Raw genomic sequence first — 22,550 nt, 5'->3', positions numbered from 1 at the left:
TATATTTTGTCTTTTAAAAATATGACAATATTAGTTACAGTGTAGCTTCTGGTATTGTTTGAAAACACAATATTTTCTTTTTAAACTGGGTTTGTTTTAAATATATCAAACTGTCTTTATTCTGACATATATATACACACACATATATGTGTAACTGCAATTTTTTATGCTACAGTCTTTTTTCTTTAAGCAAACCTAATTTGCACATAAAGTGTCTTGTGGAACCTGGCTGTCTTACATCATGTTCTCTTGACATTTTATTCCTAAAGTGTTGATTTAAAATTAAGTCTGTATTTCTGTGTGTGTCACTTTTATGTGGAATATAAGTAAAATTTTCTAGTTTCTGAAAGCAAAGGCTCTGGGTTGAGTGATTGGAGTTCAGATTCCCATCTTAGTAATTCTTTGCTGTGAAACTTTGAACAAGTAATTTCACTTAAGTTCCTCATCTATAAAAAGGGAAATGATAGTAATTCTTGTAGGATTACAAGGTAATTTATAGATTTGATCTATTCTGTTGTGTATAATTTGCTTCCATTTAAAAAATTTTTTGATATTAATGTTAGTTTAGGCCTCTGCGTCCTGAACGTGTCTATTATTTATCAAATACTCTTAGATAGTGAATGCTTGATTATAGTAGGCACTATTTATGTTAGTGACAAGTATGGGTGCTACTCAAGGTTCCTGACTAGGACGGGTGGGGAGCAAGACCTAGCAGGGTTGTAGTTCTGTGTGACTGCACTGCATTTCAAAAGAACAATGTACTCTTCAGTTCCTGAACAGCAGCTGCTTGATATTGAAGATTGCGACCTCAATGTGGTGAGGCTGTGTTTTCAAGTTTTTCTTCCTGACGAGCATGGTAATTTGACAACTGCGCTACCTCCTGTTGTCTCTAATCCAATTTACGACAACCGTAAGTGCTTTATTTTCTTGTATTTGTACACTTGCTTTGTTTTTTTAAAAAAATACTATTTTTTAAAGTATTTTGATAATTATAAAAATGTATGTTCATTCTTGGAAAATCTCAGACATTACAGAAATATATGTAACAAATATTTGTTACATCTGTCTCATATAATCTCATATAATCTCATCCTCCAAAAAACTCAAAATTCTTCGATGCCTATTTTGGCAATTTCTTTTTCACATATACAAGTGCATCATCATCATCATCATCATCATCCACCCAGAATAATTTTGGCAAGATGAAAAAATTATCACTGATCTTTTTAAAAACTTTTTTTCTCACAGCAATGTATCTTGAACCTCTTTTCCTTTTAGTTAGATTTTTCTTTTCAGTAATATGAGAGCATATTTCATTTATGGCTATATCAGTTTTATTAAATCATTATTATAAGACATTTAGTTTGTTTCCTTCAGTATTTCTTCCTGCATTTCTAACAAATTGTACTGCAATTATTATTGTTATGTATGCATATCTTGTGCAAATATTTCTCTGACTTAGATTTCCAGAAGTGCTAGATTAAAGGATATGGAAATTTATCATTTGACTATGAAACTGCCCCCCAAAAAAAGATTGTGAAACTGCCCTCAAATATTTTTTAATGTGTAAACACATACTTACATATATATGTTTATGATGATTATACCTGTTTTGCATGTGGAAGGATAGTGAGACACAGGGCTTTAATGTAGATCAGAGTATCTTCCTCATAGAGGGCCTTGAATGTCAGCAAGAACTACAGTACTGTAATCATATTGGCCAGATGAAAGCTAACACAGAAAATTACATTGCCCTAGAGATATGGCCAGTGATTTAAGAAGATTAATCTGGTGACAGCATGTAGAATGGATTGGAAGAGTCAGAATCAGCAGCAGGGAGATTTTAAAATATCATTGCCTAGAAATAAAAGTATAAGACTGAAAGCCAGGTTTGGTAAAGCAATTAGCAAGGAAAGGGATGTACGTATGTGGATGATTATATAGTGTCTTTTATGTGTACATTAAAACTTTTTATCTATTTTGTAAATGATTTCCCCCAAATACTCTCTCTGCCAACAGATTAAACTGAATTACTAAGGTAGCGACCCACTTTAAAAAGAACCTTTGTGTTTAGGTGCCCCGAATACTGCAGAATTAAGGATTTGTCGAGTAAACAAGAACTGTGGAAGTGTCAGAGGAGGAGATGAAATATTTTTACTTTGTGACAAAGTTCAGAAAGGTACATACTCTTTTTTTCTTCATTGAACATAGAATGTATTTTAGATTAATAGATGTATGTTACTTCGTTTGCCCAGTCTTATGTATTTCTTTGGCCTCTTACTTACTAGATGACATAGAAGTTCGTTTTGTGTTGAATGATTGGGAAGCAAAAGGTATCTTTTCACAAGCTGATGTACACCGTCAAGTAGCTATCGTCTTTAAGACTCCTCCATATTGTAAAGCCATAACAGAACCAGTAACAGTAAAAATGCAGCTGCGGAGACCTTCTGACCAGGAAGTTAGTGAATCTATGGATTTTAGGTATCTGCCCGATGAGAAAGGTATGGCACAGCACTGAGGTTGTACTGATTTATATATTTCTTAAAGTTGATCCTACTAGTACATTATTAAGATACATTTAAGTAGTTATGTGTATTCACAATTTACATTTCTTTTCCTGTAAGTTTCAGGGGTTTTTTTTTTTCTTTATGCTCTTTGCATCTCTGTTGGTAACATTTGATTCAGCTGAAATAATTTCAGAGTATCTAAAGTGTTCATCAAAATTGTTTTACTTTTGAGAGTTTGTTTCTGACTTTATTATGCCCTTTTTGTAGATGGAAAACTTGTTTTAGTCCTTGTCTTTATCTTGCTTTAGTCCTTATTAGTTGGTATTAACTTACAGGTGTTATAAGAAACAAGATAACTGTTTTGTAGTGTTTTTATTGAGAGAAAAATACACTTTGCAACAAATCTGGGGCATATTCTATAATAATATACTTACTAAATCCATATTATGTATATTTCTTCAAAGCATATTCTATATACAAATAAAGTGTCTACGTATTAATGGAGAGGAAGTACAATCCCATGATGATTCACCTGCTTTCTTGTTTTTTTTTTTTTTTTTTCTTGGTTTCTATTTTAATCAGATGCTTATGGCAATAAATCAAAGAAACAAAAAACAACTCTACTTTTACAGAAACTTTGGCAAGATTGTGGTAAGAATGTTTTAGATTGATTCATATTTAATTAGACTTTGTTTTATTTGGTTTCTCAGATTTTTAAGTGATAAATTGTTCAAATTATATGTATTAATGGAAAAATCTTTATTGTAGCAGTTAATCTTCCAGAGAGACCAAGACCTGGCCCCCCAGGATCACATGAAGGAAGACTCATCAAAAAAGGTATTTATACCCTGTGGACTACTCCTTGTGATGTGAAAATCTATTGCTTTGCACAGTGCATTCGAATTGTATTTTTAAGAAGAAACAACTCCTTCCTTAATATTTTCCACTCCTACAAATTTTGTCATGCTTTAATTGAACTTGACCTGTGGACACTGTTGAAAGACATCTTTGGAAATTTATTGTTTGAAAAAGTAGATTTTATTCACACAGTGGTAATTTCACTAATTGCATTGTGTGATGAAAGAAATTATTAGATCTGACTAGTCACCTGTCTTTATAAACAAAATCTTTATTGGAACACAGCCATATTCATTTGGTTGTATAATGTCTCTAGATGCCCTTTTATGTTTTATTTTTTTGGCAATGCTGAGGATTACACCCAGTGAATCTCGTACACTAGGCAAGTGCTTTATTTTTTTTTTTTTTTTTTGAGATAGTGTCTCACTCTGTGGCTGGCCTTGAACTTAGTATGTAGCCTACTGACCTAAAGTTGACAATGATCCTCCTGGCCTAGCCTCCCAAGTGCTGGAATTGTAAGCATGTGCCACCACACCGGACTAAGGAAGTGCTTTAGCACTGAGCTATCCCTCAGCCCTATTTTTTTCCCCAGATAGTTCCAGCAGAAGCTGTATAGCCCACAAAGTCTAAAATACTTAACTCTTTTGCCCTTTATAGAAAAAAAATTTACCAAACCCTGGTTTAGATCATACCACCAAAGGTTAATTAGAAGTCTTTTTTTCTACCTGTGAAGTTCTTCAGTCAGCACTTTTTCCTGCTTTAGTATACGTAGCATTTGAGTAGTATGTAAATAATACAAAATTAATTTGGCCTTAATTTTTTTCTTATTGGAAATTTTGTATCTTTGGGTCATAGCTTAATATATCTTAAAAGTTACATGTATTTTTCATTCATCCCTAATAAATGTTTTCCCCATCTTTCTATTTTCTCCAAAAAGTAAGGCTGTTGAAATGCTTTTGGCTGTTTAATGTCTGTCAATTGAAATTTTGATATTTATCTTTCACTTTTTAAAAATACATGTACAGGGGCTCAAAAGCTAGATTTTCATATTTAACTGGAGTAAAATTCCATATTACAAAATGTCTTACAAAAGTCATTTTTAAATATTTATAAAAGTTACAGAATTCAGTAATAATTTTAATGCATTTTTAAGAATTTTTGTTTGCAATGTTACATCATTGCTTTGAAATTTTTATTAATGTTTTTGCAGTTTTAATTTAGAAATAATGTTTTGTATCATTTTGTTCATTTTAAATTTATAAAATACATTTTTCTTCCCACAGAATCAAACTTGTTTCCTCATGGTCCAGTTATTCCAGAAATGCCCAGGCCTTCAGGGATTTCAAGCCAAGCAGAGCCCTACTATCACTCACCAGTGTCCATCTCAAGTGGACTGTCACATCCCGCCTCAGCCATGTCCTCAATGGTCTCTCAGCATCCTTCAAGCTGGTCATCAGTGTCCCATTCCACCTCACGCTCTGTCAGTACGAATCCATTGAATAGTTTTTCAACAGGATCGCTTTCGTCTAATTCACAAAGCATCTCATCATTCCTGGCAATGTCTGTTGGGAGTGATTTAAATGCTTCTAATGCTTGCATTTATAACAGTACTGATGACCTAGGCAGGATGGAAACCACCTCCATGTCACCAGCTGACTTATATGGTATTTCTGATGCCACCATGCTGCCTAATATGATGACAGCCAGCAGTGACAGCATGGGGGAGACAGATAACTCCAGACTTGTGAGCATGAATCTTGAAAACCACTCCTGTAATTCAGTGTTAGATCCAAGAGACTTAAGACAGCTCCAACAGATGTCTTCTTCCAGTATGTCAGCAGGTACCAGTTCTAATACTGCAGTTTTTGTGTCACAGTCAGATGCATTTGAGCGACCTGACTTCAGTTGTGCAGATAATGGCCTGATAAATGATCCGGGACCATCAAATGGTACTAATACAAACAACCATAGTTTTCAAAATAGTCAGTATTCAAATATTGGTAATATGCAGAATGAGCAGTTGAGCGAATCCTTTGCATATGAATTTTTTTAAGTATAGTTTGTAAGACTCGAATCTTTTAAAATGCTTGTGATCATTTTGGTAGTAGCAACACAGACATACCATCTCACATTTGTCTTACCAAAAGTACAATACAAAGCCGTTTTTGTTTTTGAAACTTCTTTTTCACAGAAGTATAAAACTTTAGATGTATATAGTATACAAGCTTTGGATGTATATAGAAATCAAACCTTGAAAGTTGTTATAAAAAGAAAATTAAAGCTAAAAGTGCTGGTACACACCTTTAACCTTTGCACTCAGGAGGCTGAGGGAGAAGAGCATCATGAGTTCAAGGCTAGGCTGGGCTTACACAAAACAGGACAAAACACAAAACAAACACAAAAAAAGAAAGAAAAGTGTCCTTTTTCGGTTTCTTCTTTTGAAAGATCTGATCCGATAGTGTGTGTGGTGTGAATTCTATCCTCAGAATTTTATTGCATTTCTCCAGGAAAGACTCTAAGGAGGACATTAAACCATGGAGAGTTTTTTCTAATTTTGTATTTCTCTTATAACATATTAATGTATTATTAAGTGAATTAACTGATATTTGCTTTCATGCAAATTTAAGGGAAAACTTGTAATGGCTATGCCATTGGAAAAATAAATTACTTTTTTTTTTTGAGGCCTGTGTACCCCTACGGGGTTTTCTAAGGCTTCTTGGAATTTCTTAGATTTATATGTAAATCAAAACTTCTTTAAAATTTAAGTTGTGCAGAAGGCAGTTGAAGTGAGCTTTCAAGGTATGGGAGGATTCCTCCCATTTTATAATATTTAAACCTGTATCTGTAAAGTTGCTTATGATTTTTAGCTTTGCGCCCATATTTTCAAGAGGAAGAAGCTTCTTTGCACCTCTTTTCTTTCTTAGGTATTCTCACTCTCTGTAGTCTCATACAACTGCCTGTTTGACATCTAGAAATCTAGTTAAAGCTCAGATTCAATATATCCAAACCTAAGTTCTTGGTCTTTCCTCCCAGACTTGCTTCTCCTTCAGTCTTCTCCAACTCAGTAAATGGCAATGCCATGCTTATTGCTCAGGCCAAAAATCTTGGCATCATCCTTGATTCTTCTATCTCCCATGTCCAACTCACTGGAAAGAATCGATCTTAAGTGAAAAGTTTACACTTTTATACCTTTGAGCCTGGGACAGGTAGGGTCTTGCTAATTCCTGACATGCCCTCAGGGCATATTTCTTCTTGTCCCAGTTCAAAGTACTTGATTTCTTTTTAATTGTACTAATCTCTTCAGGAACCATACCACCCTTGGCCCAAACTTTATACATGGTTCTTTTCAGAGCAAAGCTTTTCAGATATTTCAGCTCTGCTTTTTGCTTCCAGTTTTTACATATATGTCTGACAAAAAAGTAATCAGCAGTACTTATGCCACTGCCTAAACATTGTGGTACCTTGAACTTTCCTCTGCCGTATTAATTACTTTACTATCCACAAACTCAGCTTTCTCAGGATATGAACAAACTATAGACATTTTTTTTTTTTTTTTGCCAGAGTATGTGTGACCTTGAGTTCCATTAGTCCTTGTTCCTGTCTGAAACCTCATGAGCACAGTCTTAACTGTCTACATTCCTATTAGCATTCTGGTCTTCTGAGCTCTGACTAGAATTACCCATCGAGCTTTTTTTCAAGTACTCCAGTACTTCTCTAACTTGCATCCTCAAATCTTTCCAAACTCATCCACAATTTAAAAGGCTTCTGAAGCACAGAATCAGATACAGTCACAGCAATAACCCTATTTCTGAACTACTAATATTCTACATTATCACATTTCTATTGCTGGGCAAAAATCTTGATATCTACAACTTGAGAAGGAGGGGTTTATCTGGCTCACGGTTTCAGAGGATTCTGTTCGTGGTCAGCTGGCTCCAGGACAGGAACAGCATGGCAGAAGGGCGTAGTCAGGCAAAGTTGCTTAGTTCATGGCAACTGGAAAGCACAGCGCCAGGAAAAAGCACCAGTGAGAAAGGGGCCGGCGACTAGGTATAGTCCTTAGGGTCATACCCCCTTGATCCACCCAGACACACTAGAGTTGTGCTTTACTAGTCTCTTCAGTGGTTCTCAAATCAGTCAAGTTAGCAGACTTAACTGTCACATGGATCAAGGCCTGCCTTGACTAAATTTCACCATTGCTGTTCCTCCTGCTGTCTGTATGTGTGTAGCACTTAGCGTGTCTGATTTGACTAGGCATTTATTATGTGTATCTTTTACTGAAATATAAGCTCCATGATGGCAGAAATTCTTGTGTCTTATTTAATATCAAATCTCCAGTTTATAGAACAGTTAACAGTGCCTCCAGGTTATAGAACAGTTAACAGTGCCTCACATTAAGCATTCCATAAATATTTATTAAACATTCAAAGTGTCACTAATAGAACTTTGTTTTTTGCAAGAATAGCTTTATTAGATACTTAAGGTTTTTATATTATCTTTCATTTGACATAAGGTTTTTGTTATTATCATTTAAGTTCAAGTCTAGTATTAATGGTAATGCAAATTGTTTGAATGCAAAATAACTGTAGGGAAATGATAGTAGAATTTGACAGTAATTTAATTGTGAGGGTATGATGATGCTAAGTAACATATCAGAGATCTTGTTGATCTTACATTAGAATCTACCCTAGATGTTAACATATCCTCAGCCAGAAATACGAACATATCCTTAGCTAGATATGTGTTATTTCACTTATACAAAGTCCACCCCCAAAAAAGAATCCACCTGAACCATTCATAACCTACCCTAGATGTTAAATATACCCTTGACCAGAGACGTGCCCCTGACTAATGGTCATTTCACTTACACAGAGCCCACCCAAGTCATTAATATACACAAATCATTCAGTCAAAATGGGGTATATGTGAGTACCCTCTAAATAAAAGTTCCTAATGGAATGATACTGGGAAATAGGAAGGAGAGCAAGAAAAGACGTGAGGTTAGGGTAGTCTAGAAAGCAAAATAAAAAGATTAAAACCTCCTATTAGGATATTTTTCAAATTACGATTTCACAAATATGCTTGTCATGTAAAATTGAAAAATCACAGGTATATTAATATAGTTTTAGTAGAACTTACCAAGGAAGGGAAAAATACCATAAGGTATTTCTTTCCTGTTCAGGGTATGAACCTGTCATATCTCCAGATGATGATTGGTAGGTGGCATGTTATTTTAAAAATACATAATCTTAACAATTTCACATGAAGCCAGGCATGGTGGTGCACGCCTATAATGTCAGCACTTGGAAGGCTGAGGCAGGAGGATTGCTGCGAGTTTGAAGCCAGCCTGGGCTGCAAAATGAGTTCAAGCCTAGCCTGACATGCATAGTGAAACCCTGTCTCAAAAAGAAAAGAATAATAATAATTTCATGTGAATTAGCACTAATCAGTTTAAACACTGTCAGACTAGCGCAGTGGACTTTAAGTAAGCATAGGCTTGTTTTGCGGTTTTTCCTCTGTAAGGTGAATTCAGGGTCTGCTGTGTCTTGCTTACAGCGTTTCTAATAGTCTTCATTTTTCAGTTTCTATTTACTGAACATAGAATTTATTTTTTTCATAGAATTTATTTTATAATTTAAAATGCATTTGGCTGTGTATTTCTCCTGTTACTTTCACCTCCTGTTTTGAGGACATGGTGTCTTTTCTTTCTAAACTGCAAGGTGCAATAGAGCCCTTCTTTATACCCCACCCTGTGCTTACTGTGTCCTGGTCGTGCCATTTAGTTTAGTAGGTGTCTTCAGCCCAAAAAGAAAGACCAGCAGCAAAATGAAAACCAAACAGTAACAATTCCCACCACCCTTGTGCTCCTGCCCTTCACATTCGGACTTCTAAAGTGCTCACAGCCTGTTTCCTCCCCTCTCAGCGGGTCACTGTCTGTGCTCCTGCAGGTTCCGTATGAGACCTGGCACATGTGAACACACACACACACACACGCACACAGTCCTATGTCTTTTTATCAGCTGTTACTGTTTGTCCTATGAGACCTGGCACGTGTGAACGAACACACACACACACATCAGTCCTGTGTCTTTTTATCAGCTGTTACTGTTTGTCCTGTGGAACCACTTCCTGCCTGTTGAGCTCTAGCACTTCTGAATAAGATGCTTCTCTGAGCCCAGTTTTTCCTCTAAAACCCAATACAGCCTTCAGTTGGTGCTTTTTTCTTTTTTTAAACTTTGTATTTTATTGGTACATTTTAGATATACATAATGAAAACATTCGTCCTAGGCAGTGGTGCTTATTTTCTCTCCAGTGCAGTATCGCAGCATCCATAGCCTCGTCTTTCTCTCCTGCTGCCAGAATGCCTATGTAGAGTGGCTTCTCCTGTCGCATTCTTCACTTTGCTAATGGCTTTATCATTTACTCTTCTCTTAATGGCATTGGCATTTGCCACCTGAGATATTTAACAGACACCTCAATTTATATTTTATTCTTTTATCATCTTCACACTAATGCTTAGTCTTTGTGAGTCTGCCTCCTAAAAACCTTGGGTGTCGGTCCTTTCTTCATTGCTCCTGCTTTCTTAATAAAGGCCTTCTTCATTTCCCCCAACAGAATCTTCCATATGCTCCAGTTAAAAATATCTCATTCCCCAAGTCAGTTGTGGTGGCCCATTCCTATAATCCCAGCACTCTGTAAGGCTGAGGCAGGAGGATTGCAAGTTCAAGCCCAGCCTGAGCAACTTGGTTGGCAAGACCCTATCTCAAAAATAAATAAATATAATGAATAAATAAATGGGGTGGGGATGTAGTTCGTATGAAGGCCCTGGGTTCAATTCCCCAGTCTCTGTGTCCTCCGCCTCCCTCCCTTCCCCCTGCGCATGCATGCACACACAAAAGGTGGGCCACAGACAGGAGAGAGAGATCTTTTGCAGGTGGGAAGGGAACTAAGAGATGGAAGGGGCATAAAAAGAATGAAAGTGTACATTTGCATGTGTTAACCACCTACAGTGAAGGTATTTTGTACTGCAGACATGTACTAATAAACTATGTTTAAAAATAAATTCTCCTTATACCTCCTTACTACAGTCTCCCTTAGAAATTAACGTCTTCTGTCGGACCTCTACTTTTAACATGTTACCTGCTCTGCATGCTTTTGTGCAACTGGAACACTCGTTCTTTTATTTTCCGCTTCACTTAACGGTTTATTCAGCAAGACTAACTGAACATGAACTACATGCTGGGCCTAGTTCTAAGTGCTGGGGACACAGTGATACGCAGGACCCCCTCGCGGAGCGCACATTCTAGGTAAATGCTCTGTTTTTGGACGCTGTCGTAGGCAAGCTCAGTGACTTTTTTTTAACAGTGGAATTGTTCTTTACCTTTGCTAATTCATGGCGGCCTGAGCCACATGGCTACTGGGCACTTGAAATATGTATAGTATCACTGAAAAAAATGGTTTTATAACCACATATGCTAGTAGGTACCAAGCTGGATAGCAGCAGTTCATGTACCTATATAACATTCTGTTCCTTAAAACCAGGCTTCTAGCTGGACATGGTGGCACATACATGTAATCCCAGCACTCTGGAGGCTGAGGCAGGAGGATCACTGCAAGTTTGAGGCCAGCCTGGGCTACATAGCGAGACCCTGCCTCTAAAAAGGACCAAGCTTTTCTGTGAGGCTTAGTCCTGTACCTCTAGTTGAGGTGCACTTGTGCCTGTGCCCGTGAAGTTATAGTCCATTAATTATTGTCTCATTCCTCTGGGATCTGGCACTTCCACAGTCCCTGGCATAGTTGGTGCTGAGTAAACGGTAGCTGCTGTCAGAGCAGCAAGGGTGAAACCGACACAGAAGTGAGTGCAACACTGGGCAAGGGTGTGGTATTTTGGTTTTTGTTTTTTTTAAATTTTAAAAAAATTTCAACACAAGATAATAGAGTAACAATAGTTAATACATTGCACATTGTTATCTTTAAATTAATTACTCAAAGTACAAGATATCGGCATTTAATTGTCCAAACGATATTAACACAAACCTTTCTTTTCAGTGAACTAAGAGAAATTAATGTAACTATCGTGTGTGCGCGTTTGCTCTTCCCTTTTCTCCTTGCCCCCATCCCATTTTCTCTTTCCTTTTGTTGGTTTTGTTTTTTTGGTTTTTCTCCGGTACCAGGAACCGAACTCACGACCTTGCGCTTGCCAGGCAAGTGCTTTGCCACTGAGCTAAATCCCCAGCCCCTATTTTCTCTTTCCTTTTGAACAGTTTCTTCCCACTTCACAATATCTATTGTACATTTGAATCTTATTTACTCTTTCTGCTTCTCAGACAAGGGAGAGAATATGATGTTTACACATAAAGATAGGATTTTTAAAAGAAAAGGTACGCACACCTTTGCAAGAAAAGCAGCAATGTCAGAATTCCCTGTCTTACGAAATACACTTCTCTACCTGGACCTGCTACCCTCACTTCCTTTTTAAAAACACTGCAGCCCCCCTTTTAGATTGAAAGTAGCTCTGTTGAAAACAGTAATGCCATTTGTTCTAGGTAGAAATTCTAGATAGTAGGATTATTTCATACCTGTGACCTAATAGCTCTCTCTTCTGTATGTAGCACGTTCAGTCTCAAGGATCCCTCATGTGCTTTCTTGATGCCTAATCTCTGTACAGATGCTGCAGTATTTGTATAAGTCAGGTATCACGTTTTTTGAATGCCTAATGTGCAAAGCAGGAAATGGTACAAGTGAATGAGATTAAACTCTTGCTCTCAAAGACTTCCTTTCTTTTGAGGGATAACATGTAAAGTAGACCAACTTGAAGGATCGAGCTTGAAGAATTTTTGTGTATGTAAACATGCATGTAATAATCATCCTAGACATTTCCTTCAGACCGTTGCCCAACCTCTAAACCACTATTGTGATTTCTCCCATCAGAACTTGTTATCTCACAATAGCCTTTTAAATTGGTAATTGGGCCTGTCTACTCATGATCATTATGTAGAGACATAGTTGTCTATTTTTAACCTAATCCTTCAGGAAAATTAATGTTATTGTCCACATCGAGACTTAGACTTGGTAATCCAGGTTGCCTAGTAACACCATACAATTTTTTATCATAAATTGATTTATTGAAAGATTGCCACGTGCTGTTAAACAGCGTGGAGGAACAGACGGTGGGGACTGTTTTTAGTCAGACCATACCCTCCCTTCCTACCTCATGAAGTACGTTTTGTACTGAATAATGCCTAAAAAGAAACACTGTAAATTGCGCAGTTTAGAATATAATTAATAGGTCACTTCACTCTGATTAATCTCTAATTCACACACCCCTGGATATCTAATACCCAGCAGAGAAAAATCAGTGAGAATTAAATGCTTTAGTAAGAGCCCTAAAGTGGGTTTCTTTTTCAAGAGACTGGCTGTTGCCCGGACCTGGAGAACCTTCTCTTGGCCTTGTTCTTTGCAGAATGATTCCTGCTGAAGATAATGCCAGTGACTGAATTCACTTTTGAAATTCTGTGACCCCTCATCTCTGTGCAGGAGTTGATTGTGAGTTGGGGGGACTTTGATTCTAATGACATTTCCACAGAAAGGTTTCTGATTTTTTTTCTGAAGTTGGATATGAAAGAGGGAAATAATTCTTTTCCATGTCACATATATAGAAAATTTCATGCTACTAATCAGTCCAGCAATAGGTAATCAGATAGAAATAATGGTTTGCTTGTGTCTTCTTAGACTCAGTCAAGTGAGTATTTTAACTACTGTATCATAGATTTAAAGCATACGTTTAACAGTGGAAAAGATCAAATCTCAAAAGCAATTATACCTGTACATTTTTTCACGCATGCAAAAAACCACTCATGTTCCCTTTTGACAAAGTAGCAATGTATTTTTTAAAGTAACCACTCCCTTTAGGTTGAGTGTGGTGCTGTACAGCGGTGGTCCCAGCACGCTAGGAAGTTGAGGAAGGAAAATAGCAGCTTAGCAAAATTCTGTCCAAAAAAGAAAGAGGGTGCAGCTGTGGCTCAGTGCACGGGGCCTGTTCAGTCCCCAGGGTTGGAAATAAAAGAATACTGTTGGCGACAGCGAATATGGAGGCCAACAGAATAGAAAATCTGGTTTCTGTATGCTTCATAATGACTGGAAATTCATTGAAAGGTATTGGTGAAAATGATTTTTAAAAGTTCTCAAACATTGTTAAATTATTTAAAGTTAAGCTTTGTATCAGTATGCAATAGTTCTGAAAATGTTGAAATAGCTTTTATTGTACAGAATGTTTTATTACCTTTGTAATATCTTTGTATACAGTATTTTTTTCTCGGTAATGTAATAAATGTAAAAAATTCCAAAACACTTGCTAAGTTTTGTTGCAATTTGACTTTTAAAAATTAATCTGATTTTCTTAATATTTGTTGTATTTTTTTTAAACAAAAGGTAGTTTTGGTTTCTAAGACATTACATATGTTTATGGAAGGCTATGGCTGGATGCTCTTGCATTGTGACTGCTGGAAATGAGTATTTTCAGAGTATTAGTGCCTTTTTGAAAGATTTTCTCTTTTCTTTGTCACTCTCTTTCTTTCTATACAACAGAAACGTATTTCCGTAGTCTTGGAGGTGTAAGTCCTGGGGTGCTGGTGTCGCTGAGTGAGGGCTGTCTTTAGGGCTTGCAGATGGCTGCCGTGTGCGCCCCACCTGGAGGGAGAGGGGGAGGAAGGGCCAGAGACAGCAGGGGAGGGGTTGGGGCCAAGTCCTTTTCTCTCCCCATATGTAGATGTATTTTAAGTGACATGAAATTTGTGTCCTTCAAGCAGCGTCTCTGCATCTCTTCTGATCACCCATCCACACAGCCCAGATGGCCACCATTCACTAGTTCTATGACTTAAGTGTTTTAGATTCCAAGCATCAGAGAGAGTATGTGGTATTTGTCTTTCTGTGCCTGAGCTATTTCACTTAATGTCCTCTAGGTTCATCCATGTTAGACAAGACAGAGCTTCTCTTTTGAATGGCTGAATACTGTTCCACTTGTATATGTGTACCACATTTTCTTTATCCACTTGTCCATTGATAAACACTTAGGTTGATTCTTTATCTTGGCTATTGAATAGTGCTGTAATGAGTATGGCAGTGCATAGATCTCTGCAGTATATTAATTTAATTTCCTTGGGATGTATACCCAATAATGGGATTGCTGGAGCAAGTGGTACTTCTCCTCAACCCGGGGGACTGAACCCAGGGCCTTTGTGCTGAGCTACACTCCAACCCTTTATTTTTTTTTTTTTTTTTTGTGAGACAGGGTCTCAGTTTCACTAAGTTGTTGCCCAGGCCGGGCTCAAATTTGCAATCCTCATGCCTCAGTTTCCCAGAGAGCTGGGGTTACAGGTGTGTATCACTATACCAGGCTCAGTATTTGAGGAAACCCCATTGCTATTTTTCATAATGGCTATATTAACTACTATTCTCACCAACAGTGTGGGAAGCTTCCCTTTACAGCACATCCTTGCCAACACTTAATTTCTTTTTGATAATAGCCATTGTAACAGGTATACAATATTTTGTGATTTTAATTTGGATTTCCTTGATGCTTAGTGATATTGAGTATTTTTTTCCCAAGCCCTTCACTGTTTGTTTAACATTTTTAAAGATTTCAGGCCAGTTATTTTGTAGGTTACTTCCTCATTTTGGGTTGCCTGATATTTTCTTGTTATTAAATTTACACGTACCTTTTGGGGAAGAATACCACAGAAGAGATTTTCTGTGCTTGCATCTTACCAGGTGGCATACAATTCTAGTTGTCCAGTTGGGCTTAGTCACTTGATTAAGGTATTTTTACTAAACTGCTTCACTTTATAGTTACCCTTTTTTCCCTTTGTAATTAGTATCTGGTAGAGAGATAACAAAATTTTCACTCATTAACTTAGCATCCATTTAAGATTTTTCACCAGAATTCATTTTTACCATAATGATTGCCAATACTGTTTTTAAAATTCCACCACGTTTTAAACATTTATTGGTGGACATTCCACTGAAAGGTAGAGCTTTTCTTTAGCTCTCATTTATTCATTTATTTATATTACTGTGGGCTTGTGCTTTCCTTTGGGGGCAGTGCTGGGGATTGAACCTACAACCCCGTACATACTAAGCATGCGATGTGTCACGGAGCTACATCTTCAGCTCATCACTTCTCATTTTATTCAGTGGGTTATAACTTGTTACTAACATTATCTTGATTTCTGGGTACTGATTTGGGTGGTGAGTACCCTTTCCATATGGCTTCCTGGTCCTTTTGACATCGCCCCATCATCCTCTGAGCATGTTCCTCCTATCTCGTAGAAAGACACCCCGTGCTTCTCTTTGTATTTCCTCTGCAGCAGCCCTGGAATGGGACTGTCTCTCTAAGAAGACCTGATTCCTTTTAGTGGAAAATGGTATGTAAAAACCAAGATCTGGGCACTAAGTGTGCTTACTGCTATTATGCTGCTGTCATTCCCAAGCCCTCTCATAGAGAACCAGCGTGAACACACATGCACATGTGCACACACATACACACCAGACACCTCGGTTTCTGTATCTACATATATGGAAAGCTATACAGGTTGGTGGAGACAGGAAAGACGTAACCACTAAATTCAAAGTGTGATCACTGATTATCGGGAACACTGTTGTGATCAATGGCAGCCCCTTGAGAGGGATCTGTGGATTAGGCAACAGTAACGCATCAGTGTTAACTTCTTAATTTTGTTAGTTGTGGTTAAGTAGAAGAATGTCTAGGAATCACACACTGATATATTTGAGATATTGAGGCACCACTGATTCTATGGTTCAGGGGAAAAAACTCTTGGACTTTTCTGTAAGCTTAGAATTATTTCTATTTTTGGTTTTTCATCTTTTTGAAACAAGGTTCAGGCTAGCCTTGTATTCACTTTATAGCCCAGGCTGGCCTCAAACTTGCAGTGATCCTCCTGCCTCAGCCTCCCAAGTACTGGGATTACAGGTGTGCACCACCATACCTGGCTGGAATTATTTCATAAATGATACTTTTTATAATAAAAAAGATACTTTTTAAAATTCAGAAAAGCTTACATCAGTGTTCATTTTTGCATGTGGACTTAAAAATCAAAGAATAATGCTCCAAAAGAAAAGAGCTGCTAAGATTTTTTTTTTTTTTTTAATGGAAAGGTGACTTCTAAATCTACTTCATTGCACCTGCAAATGTAGCCAGTTCACCTTGGGAATTTTTCACTTTATCAATTCTGTTTCTTTTTAACTTTTCTAAATATTCACAGTTGATGTTTTTCCTAAAGTATTAGGAAGAATAAAGAACTTTTTCTCTAAATCTTACTAAAAAGACTAAACAAAGCTTAAAGAAGGAAATCATAAAACTAACTTTAAAATAGTTTTATATAGGCAAACAAGAAACTATAGTACTCATTACAGTGTTCCTAGTTCTAGCTACACAAAGTACTAATTTTAACAATTTGTGTCTCAAAATTACATGAACATTTGGAATAAGTACTTACAGCTGTTTACTCTTTGCTTGAAATTCTGCATAACTTAGGAAATACAAGTGTTCTAATCTAAGTTTGCTGAGAAAGTTCCTGATGATTCCGTATTACAGGTCCAGGCCATTCAGCACTGACTTACCCTAAATACTTTAATCTCTTTTGTAGCAAAATTTTCCCAGAAACAGAAACACCCACACAGAAGTTCTTATGTTTTTTATCAAAATTTATTTGTTATCCCTTTCTCATTTTCTGATATTGAAAACAGCAAAAAAATTTATTCACATATGATAAACAGTTTCAAGGTAGGATGACTTTTTTTCATGTCAGTTAAAACCATTTTCCTGATATCTAAAGTGAATCTTTGTATCAATGACTATGTTTAAGGTAGAGATGAGACTGAGTAATATAATACTATCAAGTCACACATGTATTTAAAAAGCTCGTATAGTTGAATTATGTAATGGAAATTAAATATGAATTTTTTTCAGACAGGGTCTCACTATATAGTTTAGACTACCTTTGAACACACTATGTAGCCCAGGCTGGCCTCAAACGTGCGGTGATTCTCCTGCCTCAGCCTCCCAAATGCTGGGATTACAGGGGCACACCACCATGCCCGGCCCTACAGTTTTTCAAATTCTTTTTTTTTTTTTTTTGGTTTTTCTCCGGTACCGGGAACCGAACTCACGACCTTGCGCTTGCCAGGCAGGCGCTTTTTGCCGCTGAGCTAAATCCCCAGCCCCCCAGTTTTTCAAATTCTTAACCTGGGAGTGAAGTTGTTGAAGGCACTTGTTTTTCCTTATTTAAAATATCTGTGAAAGTCTCTTACCATAACATGCCTCAATTTCTAAAGTTTCACTTTCCCTCCTCGAGAAATGTACTGGCGATTTTAGACTGTAACTTGAAGTCATAATGATCTGTGATAAATCACAGCCACATGTACTTTCATTGGTAACAGTTCACTTGACGCTTACCAGGAAGAATACTAATAATGTCAGATTTGCATTTGCTATCTTAAGCTGTTATAGGATGTTCAGAATATTACAGTTACAACTTTTATTCAAATAATTTTGAAAATTTAGAATATGAATTTAAAGGTGGTATGTCTCATGTGAAGAGAAATCATGCTGAAACTTCACAGAAAATGTCTCCTGTTTATGCGCCTCTCTACAAAAAACTAAGGGGGAGAATGGTTTCGCTGTTCATAGTTTTGTGTGTGGAGGTGACAGTGGGAATGAGAACAGTCACAGACGTGCTTGGAGCACTTCAACACAAATACACACATACAGATAGACAGGGCCTGAGATGTTACAGCAAATTTTAAAAATAGATCAACATGATCCAAATGGTTTCTACGACACCGTCATGGTGGGTAAACAGCCATTTTACAGCTCTGCTGCATGGATGTCCACATCATGCTAGGAAGACCCTACTCCATCTCCAGGCTCAAAGCTAGTTGTCCAGAGCAGGTGGCCAGTCAACATCTACAGACTAGAAGGGAGAAAACACGTCATTAAAACATGCTGCTGTTCTGTAAGCATTTGCTGGTAGTAGTTTATAAAGCAACAGAAGAAATTACATTTGAAGAAAAGAGCTATTGAATACCACAATTTTAACCCTGTAAAGTCCACCGTAGGTACGCTTGGGCCCAAAGTCTGTCTTTGAGTTAACTGGGTAGCAATACTGGGTTACTGGATTAACTGCTCCTTTGACTCGGAATACAGTAAACTTACATTTTAAAAATTTTAGTTATAGGTAAAGTAACAAACATTCAAATTCAGGTAGCTATACGAGTTTTCCCCTGAGGCCTCAGCAGTTTTTATTCTTCTGATCATACTGCCATCTTACATTTAACAGTAAGATGTCACTTAACAGCTGAGACACAATCTTAGAAAATGCATCACTAGGTCATTTCATCATTGTGCAAACACCACGGAGTACACAGACTCACTAAGGCAGCTGTGATGTCACTGGGCGACACAACCTACAGTGTATGTGCTGCCCCCATTGGTTCGAACACCATTACACGGCACATTACTCCATAGTCTATCAGCCAGAGACTTGTTTGTAACTTAGCAACTAAATGTGAACCAAAAGAGCACCTGGAACTAGAGGATTCAGGATGTTTTTGTTTCACTACACCAGAACGTTTACTGTTCCACTTAAAATTCAGCTCTCTAGCTCTACTCACTTCCATTGTGCTCTTCTAGAACAAAACCTGGAAACTGCAGAAAGACTATTTTGTCCCTACACAAACTACACATTCTAGAAGCATCAAAACACATCTTGTCCTAACTAGGGAAAACAGCCCCTACCTATGTTAAGAGCTTAAAAAACATCCACTGTATCCATGGTTTTCTTGACATTTAAAGTTTAAAACCTGAAATAATTTACTGAAAGTTCCAGATTCAGAAAAATTATTGAAAAAGCCCAAATAACTTTGGTGGTGGTGGTGGTACATATGTATGTGCGTGTATGTTATAAATCTCAAGAAGATATTTTGGTAGTGTTTCAGTATGTAGCCATATACGAAACACCCATACAAAGTAAAGAATGGTTTCTCAAACTGAAGAATTAAACGTTACTGATCACAGCTGGGTGTGCTGAGGGACGAGGAGGCATGCTGTAGTGTTCACAAAGCGCCATGGTTGATCAGGCCTGAAAAGTCCCGACTGTGACTCTGACATTCCTAAGCTATCTGTAAATGTCAGGGTCCAGAAAGATGAATGCAGCTGGAGGCCTGGGGCCTGGGGCCTTGAAGGGTGTCACTGGCTGCACCGCAAGAGCATGTAAAATCTAACCTGACAGCACGTGAGAGCATTTCTGGTACGGTAAGAATATGAACCATGGCTGTTTTCACACTGGGCAATACTTCTTTTTATTTGCTATTATTCCCTAGTGCAAAATGCTAGCCTCTCCCAAGATTTTGACGTGTGTGAAGGGTACAGAAGGACTCTACTCCTAAGCAGATTTTCATCAAGGCGCATAAAAAGGGACTCAACATCTATTGACGCCCAAATGGAAAAAGAGAATTGCCCGAAAGATCAATTCATCTAATTGGCTTTTAACCTTTTTCAGTTCAGACTGTGAGTAGAGAACCACATCAGAGGAGCCCCTTACAAAACCACCTTTGGGCCACATCCTAAGAGTTCCTTAGAGCAATGCTTTTGTCAATAACCATTAGCTCATTCCACTTCTACCCTTGTCCTGAATATGTTTCCAAGCAGATATGGGAACGAGCCCCTAGCATCTCAAAGTACATGTGCAGGACACTTACAATTTTATTTGTTCATCTGTTTGTTTTAAGGGTTTAATCTGATGCCGTATATAAAGCACAGCTAGTAAAGTAGCTATATAGATTCACAAGAATCATAAATAAGATCTTGTGCATTTTAAAAACCAATATTCAGAAGATGCTCCCTGTCTATAATACAATACTACTCTGAGATTTCAACCATTTTTTAATATGTACCTGTACAAGTGGGTGGTGCTATTTGGTATAATGCCGAAGGGCATGCCTTTGGAAAGTGATTTACCTCCACATCTAGCTCAAGAATGTCCGCAGTCACATTCATCAGAGAGCCAATGTTTGGCTTCGTTCTCCCGAAGTCTCCATGTACAAACTCTTTAATGTAGCTGGAATCTGTTTAAGGAAAAAAACGGGTGCCCATGCAACACTGTTTGGCGAGATTGAACAGGTGAAAGGGAAATCATAAATAAAAGCAGACAGGTTATTTCTGAGTTCTGATTTGAGAGATGTGTGCCTGAGAAAATAACCTGTGACGGACTGGTTCCTGCTGGTAAAGCCAATACGGTGGTATCTCAGCTCACAAACTAATTCTTTCCATGATTCTGGTCACAGGATTTGTTCCATGATTCTGGTTGCAACCAAGCAATTTGGAAAGAATTAAGTTCATGAACCAAGGTATCACTGTGTAAGTTCGTCTTTACATCACACTCACCCAAAATAGTTTGCTAATATAACTAGGGAAAAACTGAGTTGTTTGTTGATTGATTGATTGATTGATTGACTGATTGAGACAGGGTCTCACTCTGTAATTCAGGCTGGCCTTGAACTGACAGAGACCCTCCTGTCTCAGCTCTCAAATGCTGGGATTACAGGCATGTACCACCACGCCAGGGTTGAGTTCTTTTCAAAGGAGTGACTTTGTATTTCCCTCAGAGCTCTTTAAATTTTGAAGGCAATGACTAACTTTCCTTACACAAGACTGTATTTAGCTGTGACAATATTTATTTGAAAAATACACACTTTCGTTAGCATTCAGGAAAAACCTACCATTGCACTGTGTTAAAAGCCAGCATTCAGTATAAAATATTTAATAGAACTTGAATAGGAAAAATAAAACTTAGATAACTGACAGCAAGACTATAATGTACTGATATTATGTTCCCACTTTCTGGAAGTTTATTCACTCTACCTTCAAGAAATGTTTTGATTCAAGTATAATAACGAAGGTTAGGACGACAAGATCTCCCTGATACGTTTAATCAGTAACTCGTGATATAAAGCCACACAAGTCAACTTCGGACTATGGGTGTTTAAACCATGATATCAGCCTTATCTATGTACAACGCTTTTTTACACAGGTCTCTTTGTAGTCTTTGAAAATGGTACAAATGCCGGCTAATATTACTGTCAACCAAGTTTATATGACTTAAATAAATAATATATAATCTCAAGTGCCTTTTTTGTTTGTTTCTTCACAAGGCATGTAAAGAAAGAATATCAGTATGCACAGCAGCGCTGGGCACAGTGGCACGCATCTGCAGTGCCAGCACTTGGAAGGCTGAGCCGAGAGGATCACTTGAGTCCAGGAGTTCACAATCAGCCTGGACAATATAGGGAGAACCTGTCTCAACAAAAAAAAATTTTTTTAAACAGTGCAATTCCCTTCTATCACCTGTGTCTAATGTGGGGCAAATGCCTGAAAGGACCTAAATATGTTCATGAATGAATATATGACAATCAAAAATATTTTCTGAGTACTTACCATGTGCTAAATAATATGTAAGAAACTTTAATTGAAACATAAATAACTTTAAAGTTGACACCGACCTGACTGCTGCTCTCATGGTTTAAAAAGTCATTTTGAAAAACACAAATTCATTTCTTTTTTCTTTTGAGACAGAATCTCAGTATGCAGTTCAGGTTGGTCTTGAACTCACTCTGTAGACCAAACTGGCCTTGAACTCACGGCGATCCTCCTGCCTCAGCCTCCTGAGTGCTGGAATTACAGGTGTGCACCACCATGCCCGGCCAAAAAACACAAATTTAATGGAAAAAAATACTTTAAAGTAAGTACTGGGTTCCTGTCTATATAATTCTCCCTCTACGATCTCCCAGACCAAGCCGAACCTATTTTGAGAAGCAGCATTAACTCTCCCAACATGATTCTGGTTAGATGACTGCAGCACAGTGTGGAAGGATACGTTCCAGCTTGGGTCTTCAGGCAGAGGCGAAAATGGTGCTCATCCACGAAGAGAGTCTCCATGGAGTGAATGACCCGCGTTCTCACAGCCAGGGGCCTTCGGTGAAGAACACGTAAAGGTGTCTTCTGGTCGATCTTTAGGTCCTAGAGGAGGATAGGACACAGCCGAGTCAGAGCCTTCCTCCAGGGAAGCCTGGCTCAGCGCCTTTCCCACCCATAGCTCACCACGAACGTTT

General features: G+C 37.7%; 2 protein-coding genes across 7 annotated transcripts in view; one reads left to right on the top strand and one right to left on the bottom strand.

The window, feature by feature from the left end:
- The window catches only part of Rel (v-rel avian reticuloendotheliosis viral oncogene homolog), a 30,617-nt gene extending 22,693 nt beyond the window's left edge, over positions 1–7,924 (top strand). Inside the window, exons 5-10 of one of the 2 annotated variants that reach the window (XM_005385753.2) lie at positions 770–910; positions 2,075–2,179; positions 2,289–2,501; positions 3,090–3,158; positions 3,279–3,344; positions 4,649–7,924. In XM_005385753.2, the coding sequence (XP_005385810.1) occupies positions 770–910; positions 2,075–2,179; positions 2,289–2,501; positions 3,090–3,158; positions 3,279–3,344; positions 4,649–5,418 (1,364 nt within the window). In that variant the 3' untranslated portion in view covers positions 5,419–7,924. Of the gene's footprint in view, positions 1–769; positions 911–2,074; positions 2,180–2,288; positions 2,502–3,089; positions 3,159–3,275; positions 3,345–4,648 lie in introns of both variants that reach the window. The other variant, XM_013514714.1, reaches the window with a different exon arrangement.
- Positions 7,925–17,538: 9,614 nt separating this feature from the next.
- Positions 17,539–22,550, bottom strand: part of Pus10 (pseudouridylate synthase 10) — a 68,532-nt gene continuing 63,520 nt past the window's right edge. For all 5 annotated transcript variants that reach the window (XM_005385750.2, XM_005385751.2, XM_005385749.2 and 2 more), the window contains 3 exons: positions 22,316–22,458; positions 20,401–20,500; positions 17,539–18,355 (listed from right to left, as the gene is read on the bottom strand). In XM_005385750.2, coding sequence (XP_005385807.1) covers positions 18,317–18,355; positions 20,401–20,500; positions 22,316–22,458 — 282 coding nt within the window. In that variant the 3' untranslated portion in view covers positions 17,539–18,316. The remainder of the gene's footprint in view (positions 18,356–20,400; positions 20,501–22,315; positions 22,459–22,550) is intronic.

Source organism: Chinchilla lanigera, unplaced genomic scaffold, assembly GCF_000276665.1.
Source record: "Chinchilla lanigera isolate Chin_1 unplaced genomic scaffold, ChiLan1.0 scaffold00023, whole genome shotgun sequence".
NCBI lineage: Eukaryota > Metazoa > Chordata > Mammalia > Rodentia > Chinchillidae > Chinchilla > Chinchilla lanigera.
Note: the sequence above shows the minus strand (reverse complement) of the source record. Positions and strands in the feature narration are given on the sequence as shown.